Source organism: Dermacentor silvarum, chromosome 5, assembly GCF_013339745.2.
Source record: "Dermacentor silvarum isolate Dsil-2018 chromosome 5, BIME_Dsil_1.4, whole genome shotgun sequence".
In the NCBI taxonomy this organism is placed as follows: Eukaryota; Metazoa; Arthropoda; class Arachnida; order Ixodida; family Ixodidae; genus Dermacentor; species Dermacentor silvarum.
In genome coordinates, this window is record NC_051158.1 from 126,234,605 (window position 1) to 126,255,922 (window position 21,318).

The window sequence follows — 21,318 nt, forward strand, 5'->3', positions numbered from 1 at the left end:
GACAATTTTCAAAAACTGTACATTGTCTGGGCCCCGGGAAACGAGTCCCTGGGGGGTAATGTAGCGGCTAACACCGCTGCCCGAGATCACATTCTCCGGGCTATCACACCGGGTTAACGAGCACCGGCAGACCAACATGATAGCGTCCCGAAAAGATACGCCGATATCCTGAGTCATTACAGACTGGGTAGGAGGATCTACCCACCCCCGCATCCCAAGCTGACAAGAGAAGAGGCGGTGATCTTCCGCAAACTACAGACCGGCACATTCCCGCACGGCACCCTGCTACACGCCATGTATCCTACGAGCTATACTCACAAATGCGCCTTCTGCTCTGCGTCCAATACCCTCTACCACATGGTATGGGAATGTCGACAAAACCCATCGACACCACCCATCACCGGACCAACCGTCGAGCAGTGGGAGGCCCAGCTGACAAGCCCGAGCCCTGACGACCTGCATCGCCTGGTGAGCAGGGCCAAGCTATCGGCTCAGGCCCACGGCATCCTGGACTAGGGACGCCGCCCACCTCGGACGATTTTGCCGTCTGCTCATTTCTCTAAATAAAGTTTATTCCTCCTCCTGTGACACAAAAAGATTGCCTCATTAATATTTTAGAATTTTTCATGATTGATTTATTTCTCCTCCAATAATTATAAATTTATAAAATGCAGAAAGTAAAAACACAAATTCACAGTATAATATTAACATTATTATTCAAAATTTAACTTTCCCATTTTTACGTCTATCCTCAACTTTAGGTATTTTATCATTAGGGTCGTGTTACTATTCCTATCTAGGCAAGGTTGACTATCTGATACACTATTTTATTTCATTTATTATTGGTTTATTTCTCATCTTAGATTATAGATTTATTTTCTTTTTTTATTACTTATTTATCTATATACAAATTTTTATTTAAATTTTCAATCATATTACCCCCCGGTTCGTGGCCGATTCCCCACAGTGGGTTTTCGCCATAAATTGAGGCTTCGTCATCAACATCATTGTCGAGCAGCAATCCTCGTGGCGTGGTAGCTGAAGAAGAAGACGCCATCCGTCAGGGACGGCGACGGACGCACCGAGCGTGGTGAGTGAAAATTCCGCACTCAAAACAAGTAATAGGGCTCGCACTTTCACTGTATATATACGTATGTGCATAACCTGCTTGAGTTGATGTGTCCTGTTGTCGTCACGGTGGTGGTGAACCGCCCTCTGAAACATCAGAATTTTCTAGGAACTTTCGTTGAATGCTTGGGCTTAACGACCCAAGCTACACCGGCCCTGGCTAGCACTTGGGTGTAGACTCGTTCACGCAGGGAATATAGGAGTATCATACTATTCTGTCGAAGCTTTGTTTAGCTTTAAAAGCGTATTTTCCGGTTAACGTGGCTGTCTCTGGATGATGGTGGTATACTCGCGGGAAACTTTCTGTGACCATAAAGGGAAAGCTACGGGCGCGTGGATGCTGCACATATGTTACCGCGCCTAGCAGTCCGGCAGCGTTTGACGGTGCCATTATAACGGTGCTTATGGTTGCTCGCAACAGACGCTCAATCGACGCAGTTTCCACCTGCGACGGTTTCGCGTTTGCCCAGACGCGGAAGGGAAAAGCCACAAAATAAGCAAACTTTGATACTCTCGGTGGTGTGTTCTGTTTTATTTAAGTGTTGTTTATTATAAATGAAATAGCCTTTGCTATTCGATTCGTAACCGGTTCGAGGATGATATGGTTATATTCGCGCATGTTCTTATGGCGTATAAATGCCATGAAATAACTTTGCGAGGCCACTTGAAATGATATTTTCAATATAGCTCAACAAATGTAAACTATTCCTGCTACGCATGCTCTGAAGAAATCGGCTTCAGAAGGTAATGCTGCTGTGCGCTGATGACTACATTTTTCGCATCTCGCAAACATCTAATCTGCTTCCCGGGTTTTGTATTAAATGCGAAGCATTTCTTGGCAAACATTTGCTGCTTTGACAGTGTCTATCTAGCCGCCTACGACTTTCTGCTCTCATGGTCGTTTCGTTAACTTGGTATGTACCGAAATTGGCATACTATGACAAGAGTATATGACGAAAATAAATTATGTCATGACATGACATGCGTGTCAAGTAGGTCATGAAACAGCCGTTTAGGTATTGGTACTGTCATGGTCGTTTCGTTAACTTGGTAGTTACCAAAATTGGCATAGTATGACAGGAGTCCATGACGAACAGAAGTGATAGGTCATGACATAAATGTCATGACATGCGTGTCATGTAGATCATGACAATGACCCAGCGAAGGGATTAACACTCAAAAACCACTGAAATGGGCTCGGACGTGAGTGAGAGGAAACACTAAAGGATGCTGCTAGAAGTCGTAGTCATGAGCATGACTGAGCAAAAATGCCAATGACTCAGCGAAAAAATAACAACACTCAAAACCATTGGAATGGGTTCGGACGTGGGCACTAAGTGAAGGAAAAACTAAAGGAGGATGGTAGTAGTCATATTCATGACCATGACTAAGGCTTTGGCCTTAAAGTTTTGTAGGTGTAGCTAAAGGGACTCCTGAGAATTCATGACATGAATGTCATGACATGTGTGTCATGTAGGTCACGAAAGAGCCACCTACGTCTTGGTGCTGTCATGGTCATTTCGTTAACTTGGTAGGCTCCGCGCACACTGCTTCGCATAACATCGATACCCACAGGGCGTGGGATCTGCTGGCTTTATTCTGCTAAGTCTTATTTTCTTTCCTAGATGCACCTCCACAATTGTGATACTATAAAAAGCTGTGTTCTCTCCCTCAATTACTTTAGAGAGGGGGGGGGTGAGTTTAGCCTGTTAAAGGGCGGTGTCGACATAAGGAAATACAATCTAGTGTTTGATTCAATATTCGAAGCCCGCTTTTTTAACAGCGAAACTGTTATAGCTAATCGTAAAAAGTGCCGCCTGCTGCCGCAAAACCTCGCCGAGCTATGACGTCACTGCGTTGCCTAGCAACCATCTCGTGGAGCTGCGTGTGCCTCGGCTCCTCTTCGTGCCGTGCACATGTTGCCTTGACATGGGACGTTAAGCAGAGGGAAGGAGAGCAGAGGGAAGGACGTCACCAGCCTAGACTGAGCTGCGCGCCGCAAGCGCCCAGTCATAGGTCCAGCTAAGGTGACTTCCACATCACAGACCCAATGAGCCTTGCATTTCCCGCCGTTAAGATTGCTATGAGCTCCCGCTGACTGAGCGTTCTTAGAAAGTAGAGAGTTCTAGATTTACTGTAGACGTACGGCCTTTAACAGAATAACGGGATACCGCAGACGTTGACGGGAATAAATGGTGGTGGTGATATCCTTTGATGCATTATTATTGCGATAGCATTTATATAGACACTCCAAGCGGATTTCTGCCGTTGGCTTCGTCGTCGCCGTGAGGTTCCGTATAAAGTCCAACGGCGATGAAATTGTCGCCGCGCGCCATATGCTGTATGTGCCGGTGAAAGCGCGCTTTCACGGGGAGCGAACGCACGGCAGAGAGCAAACGCGACTTCTTCGGTCGCATAAAAGGCCGTGAGGGGACGGGAGGGGAGGCGACGTTTAGCTGTGGCACGAAATGCGTATTTATATAAAAAAAGTTGTCGCAGTTTCACCTGAAAGGCGAAGCATCAATTGCGATAGCAAATTTATAGAGAGATATACGGAGTAATTATATTAGCTTTATCAGCTGTATAAACTTGGACATGCAGCAGCACCGGCAACACGCAGAGCTGTTGTCGACGCCGTCGGCGTTTTGCCCGCGTTCGCTCAAAATGCGTGCGGCGTTGGTGACTGTTGCCGGAGCCTCTGATATAAATAGGCATTTTGTGCCGCAGCTAAACGTCGCCTCCCCCCCCCCCCCCTCCCACGGCCTTTCGCGTGTCTGAAGAAGTCGCGTTTGCTCTACATATATGGTGACTGTAAAGGAGGAAGGAGACGCTTAATTCTGCAGCCCTTAAGGGAGCACGGCGCAGAACGCGCGTTTGTTCTCCGCCGTGCGTTCACTCCCCGTGAAAGCGCGCGCCCCTCGCGCCCTTTCACTCGCACATACAGCGTTGGGCGCGCGGCGACAATTTCATCTCCATTGACGTCATACGGAACCTCATGGCGACGGCGACGCCGACGGCAGAAATCTGCTTTTGAGTGTCCATATAATTGCTATCGCAATAAAACGATGCGAGTCGAGACACTGCTAAAGACTTCCGACGCTGCTCGACGAGTGTCCCGTTTTTATCTCGTAGAAAACCTCCGGGCCGCCGCCAGAGGCACCGGCAACAGTCACCAACGCCGCGCGCGTTTGGTGCGAACGCGGGCAAAACGCCGCCGGCGTCGACAAGTTCTGCGCGTTGCTGGTGCTGCTACATGTCCAAGTTTATACAGCTGATAAAAATACCATCCTTACTCCGTTTAGCTCTCTACCGATTTGCTATCGCAATTGGTGCTTCGCCTTTCGGGTGAAACTGCGACATTTTTTAGCAAGGCGTTAGAACCGCTTTAGAGCGAAGAGGTTTTGGGGAGTTTCATTACGGTTTTATTGCGATAGAAATTCTATGAATACTCCAGGCGAATTTCTGTCGTCGGCGTCGCCGTGAAGCATAAATTGCGATAGCAAATTAGTAGAGAGCTAAACGGAGTAAGGATAGTAGTTTTATCAGCTGTATAAACTTGGGCATGTCGAAGCACCAGCAATGCGCAGAACTGTTGTCGACGCCGTCGGCGTTCTGCCCGCGTTCGCACCGAATGCGCGCGGCATTGGTGACTGTTACTGGCGCCTCTGGGGGTGGCTCGGAGGTTTTCGACGACTAATAGTGGTTTATTAAGGAAATGACGCCTATTTATGCTGCCCAATAGGGAGCACGGCACAGCGTCAGGGGAAGGGGAAGTGGGAGATAAAGATGTGAAGAAGGGAAGAGAAGGAGAAGCAGCAGGAGTCTCATCCGATCATGGGGGAGGCCGGTGATGAAGGCGATGACCTGCCGAGGGCTAGCGCTTATAGATGGGCGGTGATCCCGTTCAACTCCACAAACTCCAAGAGGCTATGGAGAGCTCGGAGGTGGGGAGGCGACGGGAACAGGAGGGCGCTGGTTGTCGCAGCAGGTAGGCCCTGTTGCCTGTAGGCAGTTATGACCCTTGAGCGGTCCTGTGCCAGCGCTGGACAAGCACAGAGAAGGTGGTCGAGGGTCTCGGGGTCGCCGCAATGTTCACAGGCCGGTGAGCTGGAGCGTCCCTTGGTGTGCAGGCGCGCCGCCGTCCAGACACAGCCCGTGCGCAGTCGAAGCAAGGTTGCGCGTTCCCTCCTGGTAAGGGAAGTAGCCTGGGACCCTTGCCGTTTGCCACTCTGGCATCCGGGTGAATTGTTTCGAGCAGTTTTTTCAGGCGCTGCCTCGAAAAATCAGAGGAAGCGACTGCTCGTGTGAGCGGTACTTCAGTATGGTGGGCGGTTTTGGCAGGGGTGTCCGCTTCTTCATTACCGGCTACTCCCACATGGGAAGGTAGCCAGTGTAACGAGATGGTGACCCCCGCGGCAGCCAATGCAGAGAGCTTCGAGCTGAGCAAGGCCTCCATAAGCCCTGATCGGCGGTGGTTGATGAGGCTCTGGAGCGCTGGCTTCGAGTTGCAGAGCACTGCCACTGGGTCCTCAGCCAAGACATCGGTGGCTAGGTGAAGCCCCGCTAATTCTGCCGCGGGGGAGCTCGCGGCGAAGGGGATCCGACATTGTCAGTTGACCGCCCTAGCCGGGATGGTGCAGGCTGCAGCGGCCGATCTGTTCGCCAGGACTGATCCATCTGTGTAGACTAGCAGGCTTCCTTCCAGCTCCTCGTAGAGTTTGCAGGCTGCAGCTTGTGTTTTGGACGAGATTGGAACGGGACACTCGTCGAGCAGCGTCGGAAGTCTTTGCCACCTTCTCGCCTCGCAACATCTTTATATAAATACACATTTGGTGCCGCAGCTAAACGTCGCCTCCCCTCCCTCCCGTCCCCCCACGGCCTTTCGCGCGACGGAAGAAAGTCGCGTTTGATCTCCGCCCTGCGTTCACTCCCTGTGAAAGCGCGCGTCCCTCACGTGCTTTCACTCGCACATACAGCATACGGCGCGCGGCGACGATTTCATCGCCGTTTGATCAGGGAAGAGGCGACGTGGAAGAGGCGGCGACGAGATCACTCGGCAAGCTTAAGTGGTGTCGCAGCGTGCATTGGGGAGCGGGAAGTGTCCGCATGGCGGCTTAGTGTGTCGTTGCACCTTGGAACTCCAGCAGGCTGTGCAAGCACAAACCCAGTCACGACGTCGCCGTGTACACGAGGCCAGACGTACCACTCGGCGGTGAAGTCTTGCGCCGCCAGAACGCTTGGATGGCAGCGCGAGTGCACAAAATCAAAAACAGCACGGCGAAGAAGAAAATGGACATAGATGCCAGTACAGCTAGCTGAAACATCGCACCAGCGCGTGACGACATGGTCGGGGAAAGGGGGCTGCCCCAGTCGGTGTGATTTAAAAGACCGGAGGCGTGGAAGGTTGGTGTCGCATACCTGGGTCGCGACGAGCGAGGACAAGGAGAGGTCAGTGAGACCTGTTGTGGCGTTGATGCCGATGCGACTCGGACCATCAGCTGCACTGTTGAGGCTGCCTTTGACATAGCGTATGTCAGTCGTTAATACAACCAGGAAAGTAAAATGACGAAGCTCTCGAGCAGAGTGGTTGGCGAAGGAAGGTATGGCGGAAGCGAGAGGCTTGTGGTTCGTAAGAACAAATTCTCGACATTCGAGGAAATACTTGAAGTGATTCACTGCAAGGCAGGCGGTGGTCAGCTCCCGTCCAGAAGTTCTATATCGACGCTCAGTGACGCGCAACTTCCGGGAAAGGAAGGAGATAGGGATCCATGCACCATTAAGCCAATCATGAATAGGTGCTCCTATGGTTACTGAAGAAGCATCCATCATACGGCTAGTGGCAGCAGTCTGTGAAGCGTGGTGGATGAGTGTGGCTTGGGCGAGTTTGGTCTTAACGGCGAAAAAGGCCTGATCGACGACAGAGTCCCAAGGCAGAGTGGCGTACTGGCCTTTCGAAGTGGAAAGGCGGACTTCACGAGGCTACGATATAGTGTGGAGCATGTTGGGATGAAGCGACGGTAAAAATTGACGAGGCCGAGAAAACTACACATGTTGCGTATGGACGTAGAAGGTAGATAGTCGATTACGTCCTGTACCTTGTCAAGCAGCGTAGTGATGCCTTGCTTGGTGATGCAATGCCCTAGACAATTGATCTCCGAAGCCTCAAACTGACATTTGTCAGCATTGATCGCGCAAACAAGCAAACAGTTGATGGAGATGTGCTTTGTGTGTCTCGGCATCCTTACTAGCGACGAGGAGATCATCAATGTAGACAAAGCAAAACGATAAACCCCTAGTGACTTCATCTATAAAACGCTGGAATGTTGGGGCGCGTTACGCAAACCAAAAGCCACATGTAAAAACTCGGAGACGAAACGCGGTACTTAGTGAAAGTAGGTTTGGGCACATCAGATGGTTTGAGAAGGATCTGGTGATAAGCCTTCACGATCGAGGTTCATCTTCAAATATATTGTGGTCCCAGCTAAAAAGGCAGCGCAGTCCGAAATGTTGGGTAGAGGGTAGCGGTGAGCGACAGTGACCGCCTTCAACGCGCGGTAGTCACCACATGGCCGCCAATCGTTGTTTATTTTAGGCACCATGAGGAGCACCGACAACCATAAGCTTGGTGACGAACGAATGATTTTTAGCAACAATATATTCTCGAACTCGTTGCGAACAACATGGAGCTTGCCAGGACCGACTACACAGGCGGGCAGTGCTCAGGCTCGCCTGTGGTGACAATACAATGTGTCACGGTTTGTTTAGGTGGCTTGTCCATCGGGGTCTGTGCAGTAATTTCAGGAAACTCGGTGACAAGAGCCATATACGTAGAGGCAGGTGGTTTGATGAAAGTGGAGTTTAGTGCCATAGCGACCTACACAAAACCATTGACAGTCAGACCGGTGATGCTATCAACCAGGAGGCAGCGCTTTATGCCCACACACAGGTGGAAATGTCTGAAGAAATCTGCTCCTAAAATTGCATAGCGGAGATTTGCTTTACACAGTAGCCATTGAAACCGTTTTTTCAGCCGAGGTCAATGGTGTGAGTGTTCTGACCGTAGGTTGCGATGACCGAAGAGTTTATAGCCTTAGGGGAGCTGACTATGCGCGGAGATGCCGATCAGTTTGAGACGCAGGGATAATGCTGACTTCTGCACCGGTGTCAACAAGTCAACAAGCAAGGGCAAACCAGTGATACAGTCAGTGATGCAGAAAAGGCGGCTTACGGAATGGCCGCGGTCGCCCGCCGCTCTTACTGACGACCGGCCACAGCGCTTCCCACATGCCATAAACAGGGGGACGCACATCGACAAACAGCAGCACCAAAACGGCGGTGGTAGTAGCACAGTTTCTTCGGTGAAAAACTGCGTGAAGCGTGCAGAAACGACCGACGTGCAGAAGGAGGCGTGCGGGGCTGATGAGGTGGACAGAATCGGTAGAGATGCGTGTGTCTCGTAGTTCTTGGCGAAATTTGGCTACTTGAGATGCGAGATTTTCTACTGTTTCCTGAAGGGAATCGACCTCGGATACCGGAGATCTTCATCCAGGGTGGATGTCGCCGAACGTTCATTGTGTCGTCGGCTAGTTCGGCAAGTTCCGACAGCGAACGTTTATGAGCTGAGATTAGTGTAAACTTACGCAGACCGGAAGACGCTGCAGAAACAACTCACGTAGTACGGCCATGTCGAGGAAAGCTGCCGTGTCGCCGAGCAGGTGCTGAAGGCGACGCAGAACCGGATTGGACGTCTGTCACCGAGCTCCTCGGTAATCAGGAGTGGCTGCATACGCGGATGTGCAGGCGAAACGAGGCGGCGAAGAAGAGCCCCTTTGATTGACGTGTATGCAGTTTCGCCCAGCGGCAGTACGAGGATGTCACGTACCTCGGTCATTACCTTTGGTGGCAGCGGTTCGAGGAGCAGCTCGTACTTGCGAGCCTCCGAGGTGATACGACTGATTCGGAACTTGGTCTCAGCTTGAATGAACCATAATGCTGGATCGGCGATCCACAACTGGGTAAGGTGATGTTAGCTGAAGCTTCTATGACAATTGCGGAAGGTCCAGAATCGGTTTCAGAGGTTGTACGGTCGGGGTTGCTGGCGTCTGTGGTCCCCCGTTGATCCATTGCAGGTCTTGTTCGATGTCCGGGTCACCTGTAACTGTGGGATGCTATGCACAGTACAAAACTTCACGACTTTATTTCAGCGGTTGCGAGATACACCAACTGGGGATCCACCCGCCGTCCATTCCTCTTACTTCTAGCTTATCTTGGCACCAGCTCACGTGGTTGACCAGGGCCGCGCCAGAAGAAGACGTGCCATAAGGGAAAACACAAGTTCACGTGGTGCGCGGACAGTGCATTTCAGCAAATAAATGATTGTGTGTCATAAATTAATTAGTATTTGTCCAGGTTAGGCTATAGAACTTAAAGAAAGGTGGTTAGCTTCTATATGAACGCGATATCAACAGCTACGAGCGTGATTAGTGAGGGACGTTAAAACGTCCTTTCGTAGTTTTGATGTCGACGCACTGTGTTGCATGCTTCTTAACGAAGATTGCACATCCAGTAATGCGTGCTTTAATAACAGGAGAAGACAATCAGTCTGGGATCGTACCTACGTGTACTGGAAGTGGATCGCGCATGCAGTGATGATGATAAACCGAAAACTTCCCCCGTTTAAACACATGTTCCTAGGCTGTGGCAAGTACGGGATTATAAAGTATTTCTTTCACTGCGAATTTTGCTTTGAGGAGGTGAAACTTACCGAAATGCCTATAAAACCCTGCTAAAATCACATTTGGTGCTTGCACTATTTATAAATAAATAAATAAATAAATAAATAAATAAATAAATAAATAAATAAATAAATAAATAAATAAATAAATGTTCTTACCTGACTGAAATTTCGTGAACCTAAAAAAGAACACAGAGGCAATTTGGGTGAAAAATATTATTTGCTGCTATCACTTTTTTGTTAAGATGACTACCTCGGTGACCGACAAGCTAATATAACAAAAGCGCAGCTAAGTGGGCAGACCCTCATGTATGCATAGCTCTAACTGTTGTCGCTGCTTATGCATATCCGGAGACTGTCAGTCTCTTGCATGTTCAGAAGAACCGGTGGTTGCGAGAGACAGTAAGAGCAACCGATACATATTTAATGGCACTGGAAAACAAAGCAATATTATCGGCAGATTGATGGAAAATAACACGACTGTTACATACATAATACTTAGGTGGTAAAACTATCTGTTGTTACGCGGAATATATATAAAATAAAAAAGAAACGTAGACGCAATCGGGGAAATTGCTTCATCTAGGACGCACACGCGTCTCTACTTGCCGCCATCAGGCTAAAATAAGGCCGTTTGTAAATCACCACATGCACTGACGTTCCGGTCGCGCTTTCGGTTAAAAGTATCGCATCACTGGCTAATAATATTTCCCTAAGAAAGCGGAAACGGCGTTTTTCTTCAATTTAGTCAGCACGTCGTCCGCTATCTCGAAGGCGAAGCCAGAAGGCGCTCAATGGCGGCGCGGTCACGTGTTCAAAGCGTCTATGCAGCGGCGCTGTAAAAGTTCTATAGATCACTGTTTCCCGTGTGTAACACGAAGCAGGACGCATTTAGCACGTGATCGGCACAGCACGTTTTACTGAGTGCCACGAACCAGGGGCACACCGTGCCTACGGTGCGCATGCGCCAACTATGATAGCGATGGTGAGCCGAGAGCGCGAGGTGTCCACGGCGCGGCGCCTTACATCTGCCCTACATCGAGTGTAGAATTCGTAGGAATCGAATGGTGGCACCGTCGGTCATTCAGGGTAGACCATAGGGAACGGACGAAATACGGCGCGCGCCTGGCTTGGCTCAAAACTGACAGACCATGGTACACACAGTCGTGTTCCCGCAAAATCTTCACTTTCCGATAGGTGTAGCCGCAGGCACGAAAAAACAACGTAACGCCACTCAAAACGTTCGTATAATGTTAAGCCCCGGCGGCATCCCACCTTGGTACGAAATTTGAACGCGAATGAGCCAGCAGTTTAGGGACGTATTCTGGGACAGTCACTTTCGGTGATAGGCACGTTGAATAATTCAAGCGACTTTCTGTCTGTGACAAATTATCTGTGACGTCATCATTCTCTGCCAACACGCGCTTTCGAATGCTTCACAACACGAGAGCGCACCATGCGAGTGCAGAGTCGCTCGGGTGTTTTGTATTCGAGTGTATCGGCCGCAGTATTATACGGCTTCTGCGTAGTGACTAGAGTTGATATGGCCGCTTTAGGTAAAATAACTTGAAAAGAAAGCGTGAAATGTTTTATTTTGATTATTAAATTGTGCTATAATTCACCTGGTTGCGAAGTACATTTTTGATATTATCAAGCGACACACTTTGTTTCTGCGTCTGTGTGTCAGCCATTGTGCCCCGCCAGAGCGACATCATCTCTCAGCATAGAGAAATCACGCAGCAACGCGTTGTTCATGGTGCCGCTGTCAGATTCTCCAAGACACTGTGACCGAAAATTGGCACTTAAACAAGGTAAAACAGCGCACTATCCGATCAACAGTCAGCAAATAGCGCTGCGCAAAACCACGTGGAAACTGCCATCAGAAAATTCTATAAACTCCTCTCGTGTCTCTACTACACTTCACCACCAACCGACAGCTAAAAGACCTGTTCTTTTATTCAATATATGTCGGGAGCACCCAACAACACAGGCACTGGCGCAAGACTGACGCAGACCGGAACCGCTCGATGGTGCTATTCATTTTCCGGTCTTGTTAAAAGAGCCAATCAGCGCGCGCCTGCTGGCGAAGGCGTGGCCAAGGCGATACTATCGCCGAAAGTGATCGTCGCAGAATTCGTCCCTTAGTTATAACAGCCATGTGTGTCCTGGACGCTCCCATTTACGTGACGTTTTGTACTCTCGTCTGTGTCACTTTGGGCTGCCGCACCCGTTTCCTGGTGTTTTACAATGCACGTAGAGATGTCCTGAATCAAGGACTGTCGCCTTGCGCACGCTTACAATGAGGCGCAATTTAGACAGCAAAGAGCAATTGATTAGTTAATAATGGTGAAGTAATCTTTCCTCACCAAATTTTTATTTATTTGCCTGATATATAACCAATGAAGACCAAACATTTCTCTCCGAAACCTCAGCACCGGTCAGTGTGATGTTATGAATTTCAGTGTATTTTCACGTATTTAGAATTCTCTCGCAGAGAAAAAGATGTCGAAACTTCCCCGATTCACTCTTTAGTTTCTTCAGGAGTTAGGCAGGCTTTTTCTGGCTCGAATCTTGAAAGGGCTCCGCACCACTGAGAAACGAGTCAGAGCACGGCAATATTATTCCTGCATAGCATATACATCCGCGTGGGCCGATTCCCGAGAGAAACAAGCAATATTCTGTCGCTTCGTTGCCTGACGCAGGTCTTAAACCAACATCAAGTTCAACACCGGACGGTGATCAGAGGCGAACATGTTATGAGTGTATGGCATAACGAAGTTATGGCAGAACGAGGAGATTGGACGCAAGCGACCTTCACGTGCAGAACGTTTGACGAGCTACCGCTGTGTACGGCCACGTCTGAAAACACATGTCAGATTGTGGACCACCTTTCCACGTTGAACGAGCTGCTCTTTCACGCCGAACTGGAACTGCAGGAACGTCCGGCACCATGCGGCCAGCTGTCCCTGGAGAGCTTGGCGGAGGAGGACCTGTGCATGCCACACGACTCGGGAAAGACCTTCAAGCAAGCGATTACGCTGATGCACCGGCTGCTGAAGACGCATTCGTGCATTAAGCACGTCCACATTCACCACGGCCTTTTTTCCCTGCATGCACCGCTCGTTTGCGACGCCCTCAAATCCAACCATTCGACTAGGACAATAAATATCGACTTCAAAGGGACTGTCTTCAACCAGGCTGTCGACGCCGCCTTCACTTCCGTGGACCACATGGAAGAATTGGAACGTTTAGACCAAGGGTCATGCGATGAACTGTCATTGGCTCTGTCGACCGTTATTCGCGTCTGCTCATCGCTAACTACCCTCAGGATTCCCGAGTTGCGTATGAAGGGCGGAATGGCCACATCATTCGTCGCAGTGCTGAAAGAAAACTTCACGCTAGAGGAGCTGTCGATGCACGGTTCTGTGATATGTGAAGCCGGACGAGACCAGTTTGCGCAGTACCTGAGGGACAGCACCTCGCTGACCACACTTAGCATAACAGCAGATGACTCCACCAGGCGGAACTGCTTCAATTGGATGGCTCAAGGCCTACTAGTCAGCAAGGCAGTCAAGAAAGTCTACCTGAACAACGTTCTGTTTGACGAAGAGAACGCCGGGCTGGCAGCGAGGATATTCACGGAAAATAAAATTCTACAGAGCTTCAACATAACATACTTACCGCGCACTTTATCTCTAATGCCGCGCACAGATTACAACTTGTGGTATGCACCACTGTCCAACAACGAGACCCTGGAGGAACTGTGCCTTCCTTTCTCGATCTGGAACTCAGCTCAGTGGGTCGACTTTTTCTGGACCGTTTCGAGGAAACAGAGTCTGAAAAAGCTCACCGTCTTTGTGCACGCGACCGCCCGCTGTCACCTTCGAGAGTTATGCAAGGCTCTCAAAGAAAGCGGTGCAGAAGAGAAGGTCTCGCTCGGAACCTACGTCGTCTACTACAACTTGGATTTGATTTACTCTAAGGCATTCTCAGACGTAGACTTATTCTGCTTCGGCGATGTTGTGGGACAGCTCTCACGTGTGTTAGTACAATTTCCACACATTACGTCCGTACGCTTCAGTCTCAGGGCAGGCGACGTGTTACTTGCTTCGGCCATCGCCGCGTACGTCAAAGCTGCCAGGTCACTCCGGAAGGTGCGGCTCACTTTCTATTCTGACTGGGACGGCATGGAGGAGGACAAGACCGCATCTTGGACAGAGATAGTTGCGTCTCTTTCTCGAAACACGAGCATCAGAGAGCTGGGATTGCACATGGACATTGACCCCGACGACAGCGACGACGAGGACGACGTCATCCACTTGATCAAGCTCTTCGCCCAAGCGATCAAGACCAGTCCGAATATACGAACTGTGCACTTCAGCGGGGAACGTTCGCACGAGGTAGCCGCCTTCCTTCGGCATTTCTCTGAGGACATCGCGGACAACCACACCCTCGTCTGCGTAACCATAGGCGGAATACTGGACCGGAATGCAGCCAGGGACTACTTTAACGTCCGGGACACTGCGCGTCGAAACTTTGGCCTGGTGACGTGTGCCGCGCAGTTCACCAGAGGACGCGCTCTTGACAGGTGAGTTTACTTCGCATTTTTACAAAGAGAGTTCAAAGCGTCCGTCTAACGTCGTTAGGCGCATGATTTGGCAAAAAAAGTCGGTAACGCCATCACATCAGTCCAAAATGACTGGCCCCCATAATGTTGGAGAGGTTCGTGCGATTGAATGACCGCGTATATAGCATTGCTCGAGTGATGACGGGTGATACGGGGTAATCAGCCTCTAATTACCAAGAATGTATTGTTACGGGGATGTCGGGAGTATAGACAGAATGTATTGACAATATATACACAAGTAGAGTTAATGTGGTCAAGATAGCTGACCAGCAACAACACGCAGCAGCCAGTGTCTCTAGATCTTCTTCTTTCCTTTCCTCCTATCCTTCCGTAACAATATTAAGTAACTTTGGAACTTTGAATTTCAGCGGACCCATTGTAATTTGGAAATTGAAGCAAACTCTCCGTACAAGTCATATCAACTATTGGATCTGGAACAAAGCCGCAGTTTCGCCCGAAAGGCGAAGCATCGATTGCGATAGCAAATTAGTAGACAGCTATATGAAGTGATGATAGTAGTTTTATCAGCCGCATAAATTTGCAAACATTCGCTTACTAACAAAATTAACAAGATGGTTGGTCTCAGCGTGCACAGGCCAACTTGAATACATCAGACTCGATGACCGCGGACACTCGCTTTCAAAACGCTGGCGTGAGGAAGCGCGGTGGCAGCAGTGAGCGAAGTGACCTTCGTGCCGTTTATTCCTTCAACTCAAACAGAGCAGCGAGAACACAGCACACACAATGGTATGAGCCATCGGCGCATCTGCCTCCAACGCAGATCGCTTTTAAGATACACCTGCGCGACCGCGCGCGGCAGCGCAAGATGCAGTTGCTGCCGCAGTACGACGCCTTCCCCCCTCCCCCCACATCCCTCCCGCATTCCGATGCTCTTCGAGCCACATTTTGCTCGGTTCTGCATATATCTGCGCATCTCCTCGCTTTGCTTGCGCAAGGCAAACTGCAGTCTTCAAAGCAAACGCGTGAAGAAGCTTATCGATCACATCATGGTATTAATGTAGTTCGATGATACGCAAAGCTTTTCATTTTTCGGATATGAAATTCACCCAGTGGGACTGAATTTGTCGCGCTTTATTCGGTGCAGCCAGGTAGCGCTGCACTTGCTGTCGCTCTTTCCGCTTAATTGGTATCGTGAAAAGCGCTTTCCCGGAATTCCAGCGGTTGCTGCACCCGAAATCGCAGCACCCGGACATTTCCTTTCGGTTTGTTTTAACTGTGCGAAAGTTACATATGCCCTAAATAAACCCAAAATGCAGAATCCGACCTCGTCGATGGCTCATACGCGCTGCGTGTGCAAGCAATGCCTTTGTCTGCTTGTACGCACCGGCGCGGCGTAGACCATCTATGGCAGACAGTGGTCACCTGACGGTAACTGACCAATCGGAGACGCGGTGGCGAAGAGGAAAGGGCTGCGGTACTTTCCAGGCTCCAGCGACTTTATATTCGACTCCGCACTGCGGCCCACTGCTGGGTGACGTAAGCAGAACGTCGCTTCGAGGGGCGTGGCTTCGCGCTCGCTTCAGCATCCCAGTTACCGTTTCGCGCGCTCTGATAGGCAAAATTCGTCGTGCCACAGTTCCGCGGATAATCACATTTTTCCAGATCCGAAACAGCCGGCCGATCCCACGCCCTGTGGGAATCGATGTTATGCAAAGCAGTGTGCGGGGAGCCTACCAAGTTAACGAAACGACCATGAGACCACCAAGATGTAGGCGGTTCTTTCATGACCTACATGACACGCATGTCATGACATTCATGTCACGAGTCCTCAGGAGTCCATTTAGCTACACCCAAGGGACCTTAAGGCGAAATCCTTAGTCATGCTCATGACTATGACTTCGACCATCAGCCTTTAGACTTTTTCTTCACGTAGTACAACATCCGGACCCATTCCAGTGGTTTTTGAGTGTTAATCTTTTTTCGCTGAATCATTGCCATTTTTGCGGAGTCATGCTCATGACTATAACTTCTACCATCATTCTTTAGTGTTTCCTTCACTTAGTGCCCCCGTCCGAACCTATTCCAGTGGCTTTTGGTGTTAATCTTTTTTTTTCGCTGAGTCATTGCCTTTTTTGCTGAGTCATGCTCATGACTATGACTTCTACCAGCATCCTTTAGTGTTTCCTGCAATTAGTACGCACGTCCGAACCCAGTTCAGTGGTTTTTGAGTGTTAATATTTTTCGCTGGGTTATTGTCATAACCTACTTGACACGCATGTCATGGCATTTATGTCATGACATGCGTGTCATGACATTTATTTCATAACCTGTCACTTGTCCTCGTCATACACTCCTGTCATACTATGCCAATTTAGGCACCTACCAAGTTAACGACACGACCATGAGAGCACCAAGACGTAGGCGGCTGTTTCATGACCTACATGACACACGTGTCATCATGCCATGACATATCATCAAACGTAGGCGGCTGTTTCATGACCTACATGACACGCGTGTCATAATGTCACGACGTATCATTTATGTTCGTCATAAACTCTTGTATAGTATGACAATTTTGGTACATACCAAGTTAAGGAAACGACCATGAGAGCACGATGACGTAGGCGGCTAGAGAGATAGATAGACACTGTCCAAGTAGGAAATGTTAGCCAAGAAATGCTTCGCATTTAAAATTGATATGGCTGGTACGGGGAGTTTGCTTCAATGTCCAAATTGCGATGGGCCCTGTGAAGTTAAACGTTCAGAAGGTCATTAATATATTTTTCACAATTAGCGACTAATTACCCCGTAATTACGTTTCAGACCGTTTCTATCAATAACTACACGTCTAGTCCTACTACTATTAATAGAGGTGTTCCACAAGGTTCGATTTTAGGTCCCTTATTATTTTTGATATAGATTAACGATTTGCCCCTTTGCCTGAACTTTTGTTCCTGTTTACGTTGATGACACGACTATCTTTTCCCATCATTCTGATTCCGCGACTCTCGTTTCTAACCTTCAAGCTGACTTAACCTGTCTCGAAGAATGGTGCAACTCTAATAGACTGTTGATTAATCTGTCCAAAACTAGTTTCATGCTTTTCCATATTCCCAACAAAAAACAGCTATCAATTCCCCGCCTCTATGTCAACTCTGTCGCCATTCCGTTAAGTGATCACAGATCATTTTTAGGAGTTATAGTTGACACGCATTTGAAATTTCACCAACATATCAATTCCATTTGTAAAAAGATTTCATATGGCATTAGTGCATTATCAAAATCAAGAAAGTGCTTTAGCATAAGCACTCTTAAGGTGCTGTATTATGCATTCTTACACAGTCATCTAACTTACTTTATTACATCATGGGGTAGTTCATATTCAGTTCACATCTGGCCTCTGAAGGTACTACAAAAGCAAGCCGTGCGACTTATTACCTCCGCTACTCGACTGACGCCATCACATCCTATTTTCGTCCAGCTAAACATACGTACTACCTATCTCTGAACTATTTATTTACAGTACGTGTGTTCTGTATTTTAAGGTTTTTCATCGCATGCTCATAATCAATATTTTCCCTTCCGTTATGGTATCTAATACAAACAAAACTAGATTTGCGATCCATAATGAGCTGCTGCTGCCCAGAATACGTACTAATTATGGAAAAATGAGCATTGTTTTCTCATCCATATCAATATGGAACTCACTCCCATCTGTACTCAAAGAAGTAATGCCTATTCATGTATTTAGGCGAAAGCTAAAAATGTTTTTATTCAATGTATAACTGATGCTTTGCATTAACTCTCTTTACTCTCTGTTATTCATTACGTTTTTCTATGTAATCACTGAAATATTCCACGTTGTCTTTGTTACGAGTAACATTTTGAAATTGTTTGTTATTATATATTCGCTTTGTTAGTTTTCCAATCTATTAACATTGGAGGTCCTGCCTGCGATTTGTAACCATGGGACCTCCTTCTGCATATTCAGTTGAATTCTATTCCCTTATTGTTGCATTAATAAAGATTGATTGATTGATCCACCGTCACGCCGAAGTCCGCACCTCTGATGGCATGTCTCGAAAGAAACCGACCTTATATTTCTGAACGGTTATTTTAAATATTACTTAAGATCTTCGATGAAGCACCCTGTATAGAGCCGTTTAGGTGCGCCCGGGCTGTCGGCGTCTGCTGTCGTAATCGTCGTCGTAGTCCCGGTAATCAAGAGGCTGGTGCTCGCGCTCGTCGTCATCTTCCACAGCTGGCTGCGTTGCCGCTCATCATTCCAGCGTAGAATTTCACTTCTCTTCGGTCGTCATAATGGGGAGGGCGCGTTTACGGGACTATGAACCATTGCTTAAGGCAGTATGAGCCCATATAGCGGTGCATATGTGAGCGCTTCGCACCTACCCAGGTTTCACGTCAGTGGAGCTGCATTTCGCTCAATGGCTCATTTGACACTCACGCATAAAATTTAATTCACCGCTCAAACCGAGCCTACGACTTAACTCGTCGTAAAAGACATCACCAAGCTTGTACTAAAGCAATACCAGTGACGGCACGGTCGCACGGCGAGTTTTTTCCTTCCACTTGGCTTCGATGTAAGGTGTGAAAAAACAAGTTGATCCTCCTCACTATCGCTTCGTCTTTTTTTTTTTGTCATAACCATGAAAATAACAGCAACACGTAACCTTGTGCTCTCAGACTGGCCACCGCGCACCACCACGCACCACTTTTTCCAGCCTATAGCGTGGTTCCAAACGGCGCTCTATATCACCCTTCTTTACCACACAAGTGATAGCGCTAACTGACGTTGCTCGTTATTATTTTTGAGAGGGCAGCTGTGCCATCAATATAATGTGCTCCAGGAATGCACCATCTACAGCATCAGACTATAACACGGGACCGTATGAGGCGCAGAATGGGCGCGCTCTGTGGATCCGCCAGCACTCGGGTCGATTCTGTTCAAGGCGTGATTGCTGCTGCTCAATGCAAGTGCATGGAGCGACCTATAGAATTTATAACAGCACGTTTACAAACAACTACCATATTCAAGGACACAAAAGTGTCGTTTCGAACGTTTCGTGAGTCTCGGCGGTCAGTGTGTCATGCGAAGGAGTTAGATAAGCGACCTGGGCCCGGTTCGTTTTTTATACAACGTCGTTTCTGTTTAGAACACGCGTTATTCGGCTTGCACTAATACTGCCCACATCTGTGCAGACCTTGTGACTCTACCGCTGTCATGGTGGTCTTGGGAGAAGTTGGGGGGTGGGGGGTAGGTAGTCCGCGACTAGCTCATGATATAACATAGCATGCTTCACTTCTGCAGGAACTGTGCTAGAGCTTTAGAAAGGGTTTGGCGCCACACCGGACTTCTCGAAGAGCTCGCCGAGCAGGTGTCCCTCAGCGTGGCCGAGGCCTCTACCATGGTACGATGTGGGCTGAGGAGCGTGGAAGGTCTGCACGACTTCATGCGGCTCGCTCGCGTAGTCCGGGACTGCGTCGTCTGCAACCCGCGCCCAGACGGTCGCCCTCAACTGGACACCCTCAACGAGGACTGTTGGAGGCTAGTCCGTCGCTACCTGGCGCTCGACGACGTCAGGGAAGTCGCGGCGTCCGCGTCTTACAGCCAGCGATAACTGGTCAAGCTTGAGCGCACCAGCGACGTTCTCAAACCACACACGACTTTGAACGGCAGCGCTGCTCTTCAAACATGCTATCTCGCACGATGGCCTTGCTTTTGTAGAGCCGGGAACGGTTACGACATGGTCGCCGATGTGGTGGAAGGGACTGTGTTGATGGCCACCTCTCAGGAGGCTAGCATACACAGCGTGTTTAGCTACTCGTGAAAGAGCACGCAATGTTGATGCTCTGACAGGCAAGTGACAGAATTTCGCGGCTGTGGAGAGTTAGAGTGCGTGTAATAGAGAACTGGAGTGACATCGATGTTGACATGCGCCACAGGTCCGCATTAATTGTGCGACGGCATGGTTTGTCTAGCAGTGGATAGCTCCTTCGGTGATTCTGTATAAGAGTGGTTTGCAAAATCAAAGTTGTCTTGTTTACCTTATATCTGTTTACCAAGTTGCATGCAAAGTTGTACATTGATATTCACTCTAAGCCGGATTACGTTGCCACCTTCACTATAGTATAAAGAACGATCATAATTTCTATTCGTACGTCCAGCACACTCGTAGCTAATTTTTTATGTCGACTAGGGAAATATCATGAAAGGGATTACATGCGGCACATTAAGCATTAGCATAAATTGATGAAGCTCCGCGTTATCGCCAGAGCCCTTTGAAGCCTTTTTGAAATCTGTTGAAACGCATTGCGTTGCTGTCATCGAATGTCGTCTGTTAAACCGACCTAATTATCCGCCTATTCTATACAGCAGCGAGTGTATATTAAAACATTTACCGACGTCTTAATCGCAATCGGGCATATCGTTTAAGGAATTACATGTAATCAGTTTTTTTTTGCATTGTTGCAATTAATTAATTTCGGTAACGGTCACGGTCATTCAATTACTTTTTTCAGTGACTAGGTACATGTCACGAATTATTTAACAGATACTTTTCACGGCGATACTATGGGCGCCGACATGTTTAATCACGTGGTGACCCGTCCATTGCTTGCCTCAGCTGCCTCCATTGTTTTATATAGTGTTCACAATGAATGTGCATGACGCTTGGTGCGGCTCAGAAAACCTCTTTTATAATGTATATTGTAGACGGCGATAGGGTGGACCGTGGACGACACGAAGCTTTAGCCACAGCTTCAGAGAGCTATATATAAGCGCTTTCGGAGCTGATTACGCCTTGTCCAAACGGCGCGAGCAGCGTATACACGGTGCTCGTAGTAAAAG

The 21,318-nt window shown here is 48.6% G+C and overlaps 1 protein-coding gene across 1 annotated transcript; it reads left to right on the forward strand.

Moving 5' to 3' along the window:
- Positions 1 to 1,017: 1,017 nt before the first annotated feature.
- LOC125945986 (uncharacterized) lies at positions 1,018 to 20,496 on the forward strand. Its single transcript, XM_049668445.1, has 3 exons — positions 1,018 to 1,090; positions 12,565 to 14,450; positions 19,780 to 20,496. Exons 2-3 carry the CDS (start codon positions 12,619 to 12,621, stop codon positions 20,087 to 20,089), a joined length of 2,142 nt encoding a protein of 713 aa, XP_049524402.1. The 5' UTR covers positions 1,018 to 1,090; positions 12,565 to 12,618; the 3' UTR covers positions 20,090 to 20,496.
- Positions 20,497 to 21,318: the final 822 nt, after the last annotated feature.

Excerpts from the sequence above, each read along its gene's own strand:
- LOC125945986 (XM_049668445.1), top strand. The coding sequence starts at position 12,619 with ATGAGTGTATGGCATAACGAAGTTATGGCAGAACGAGGAGATTGGACG. Across the intron at positions 14,451-19,779 it reads AGAGGACGCGCTCTTGACAG|GAACTGTGCTAGAGCTTTAG; the intron begins GTGAGTTTACTT and ends TCACTTCTGCAG.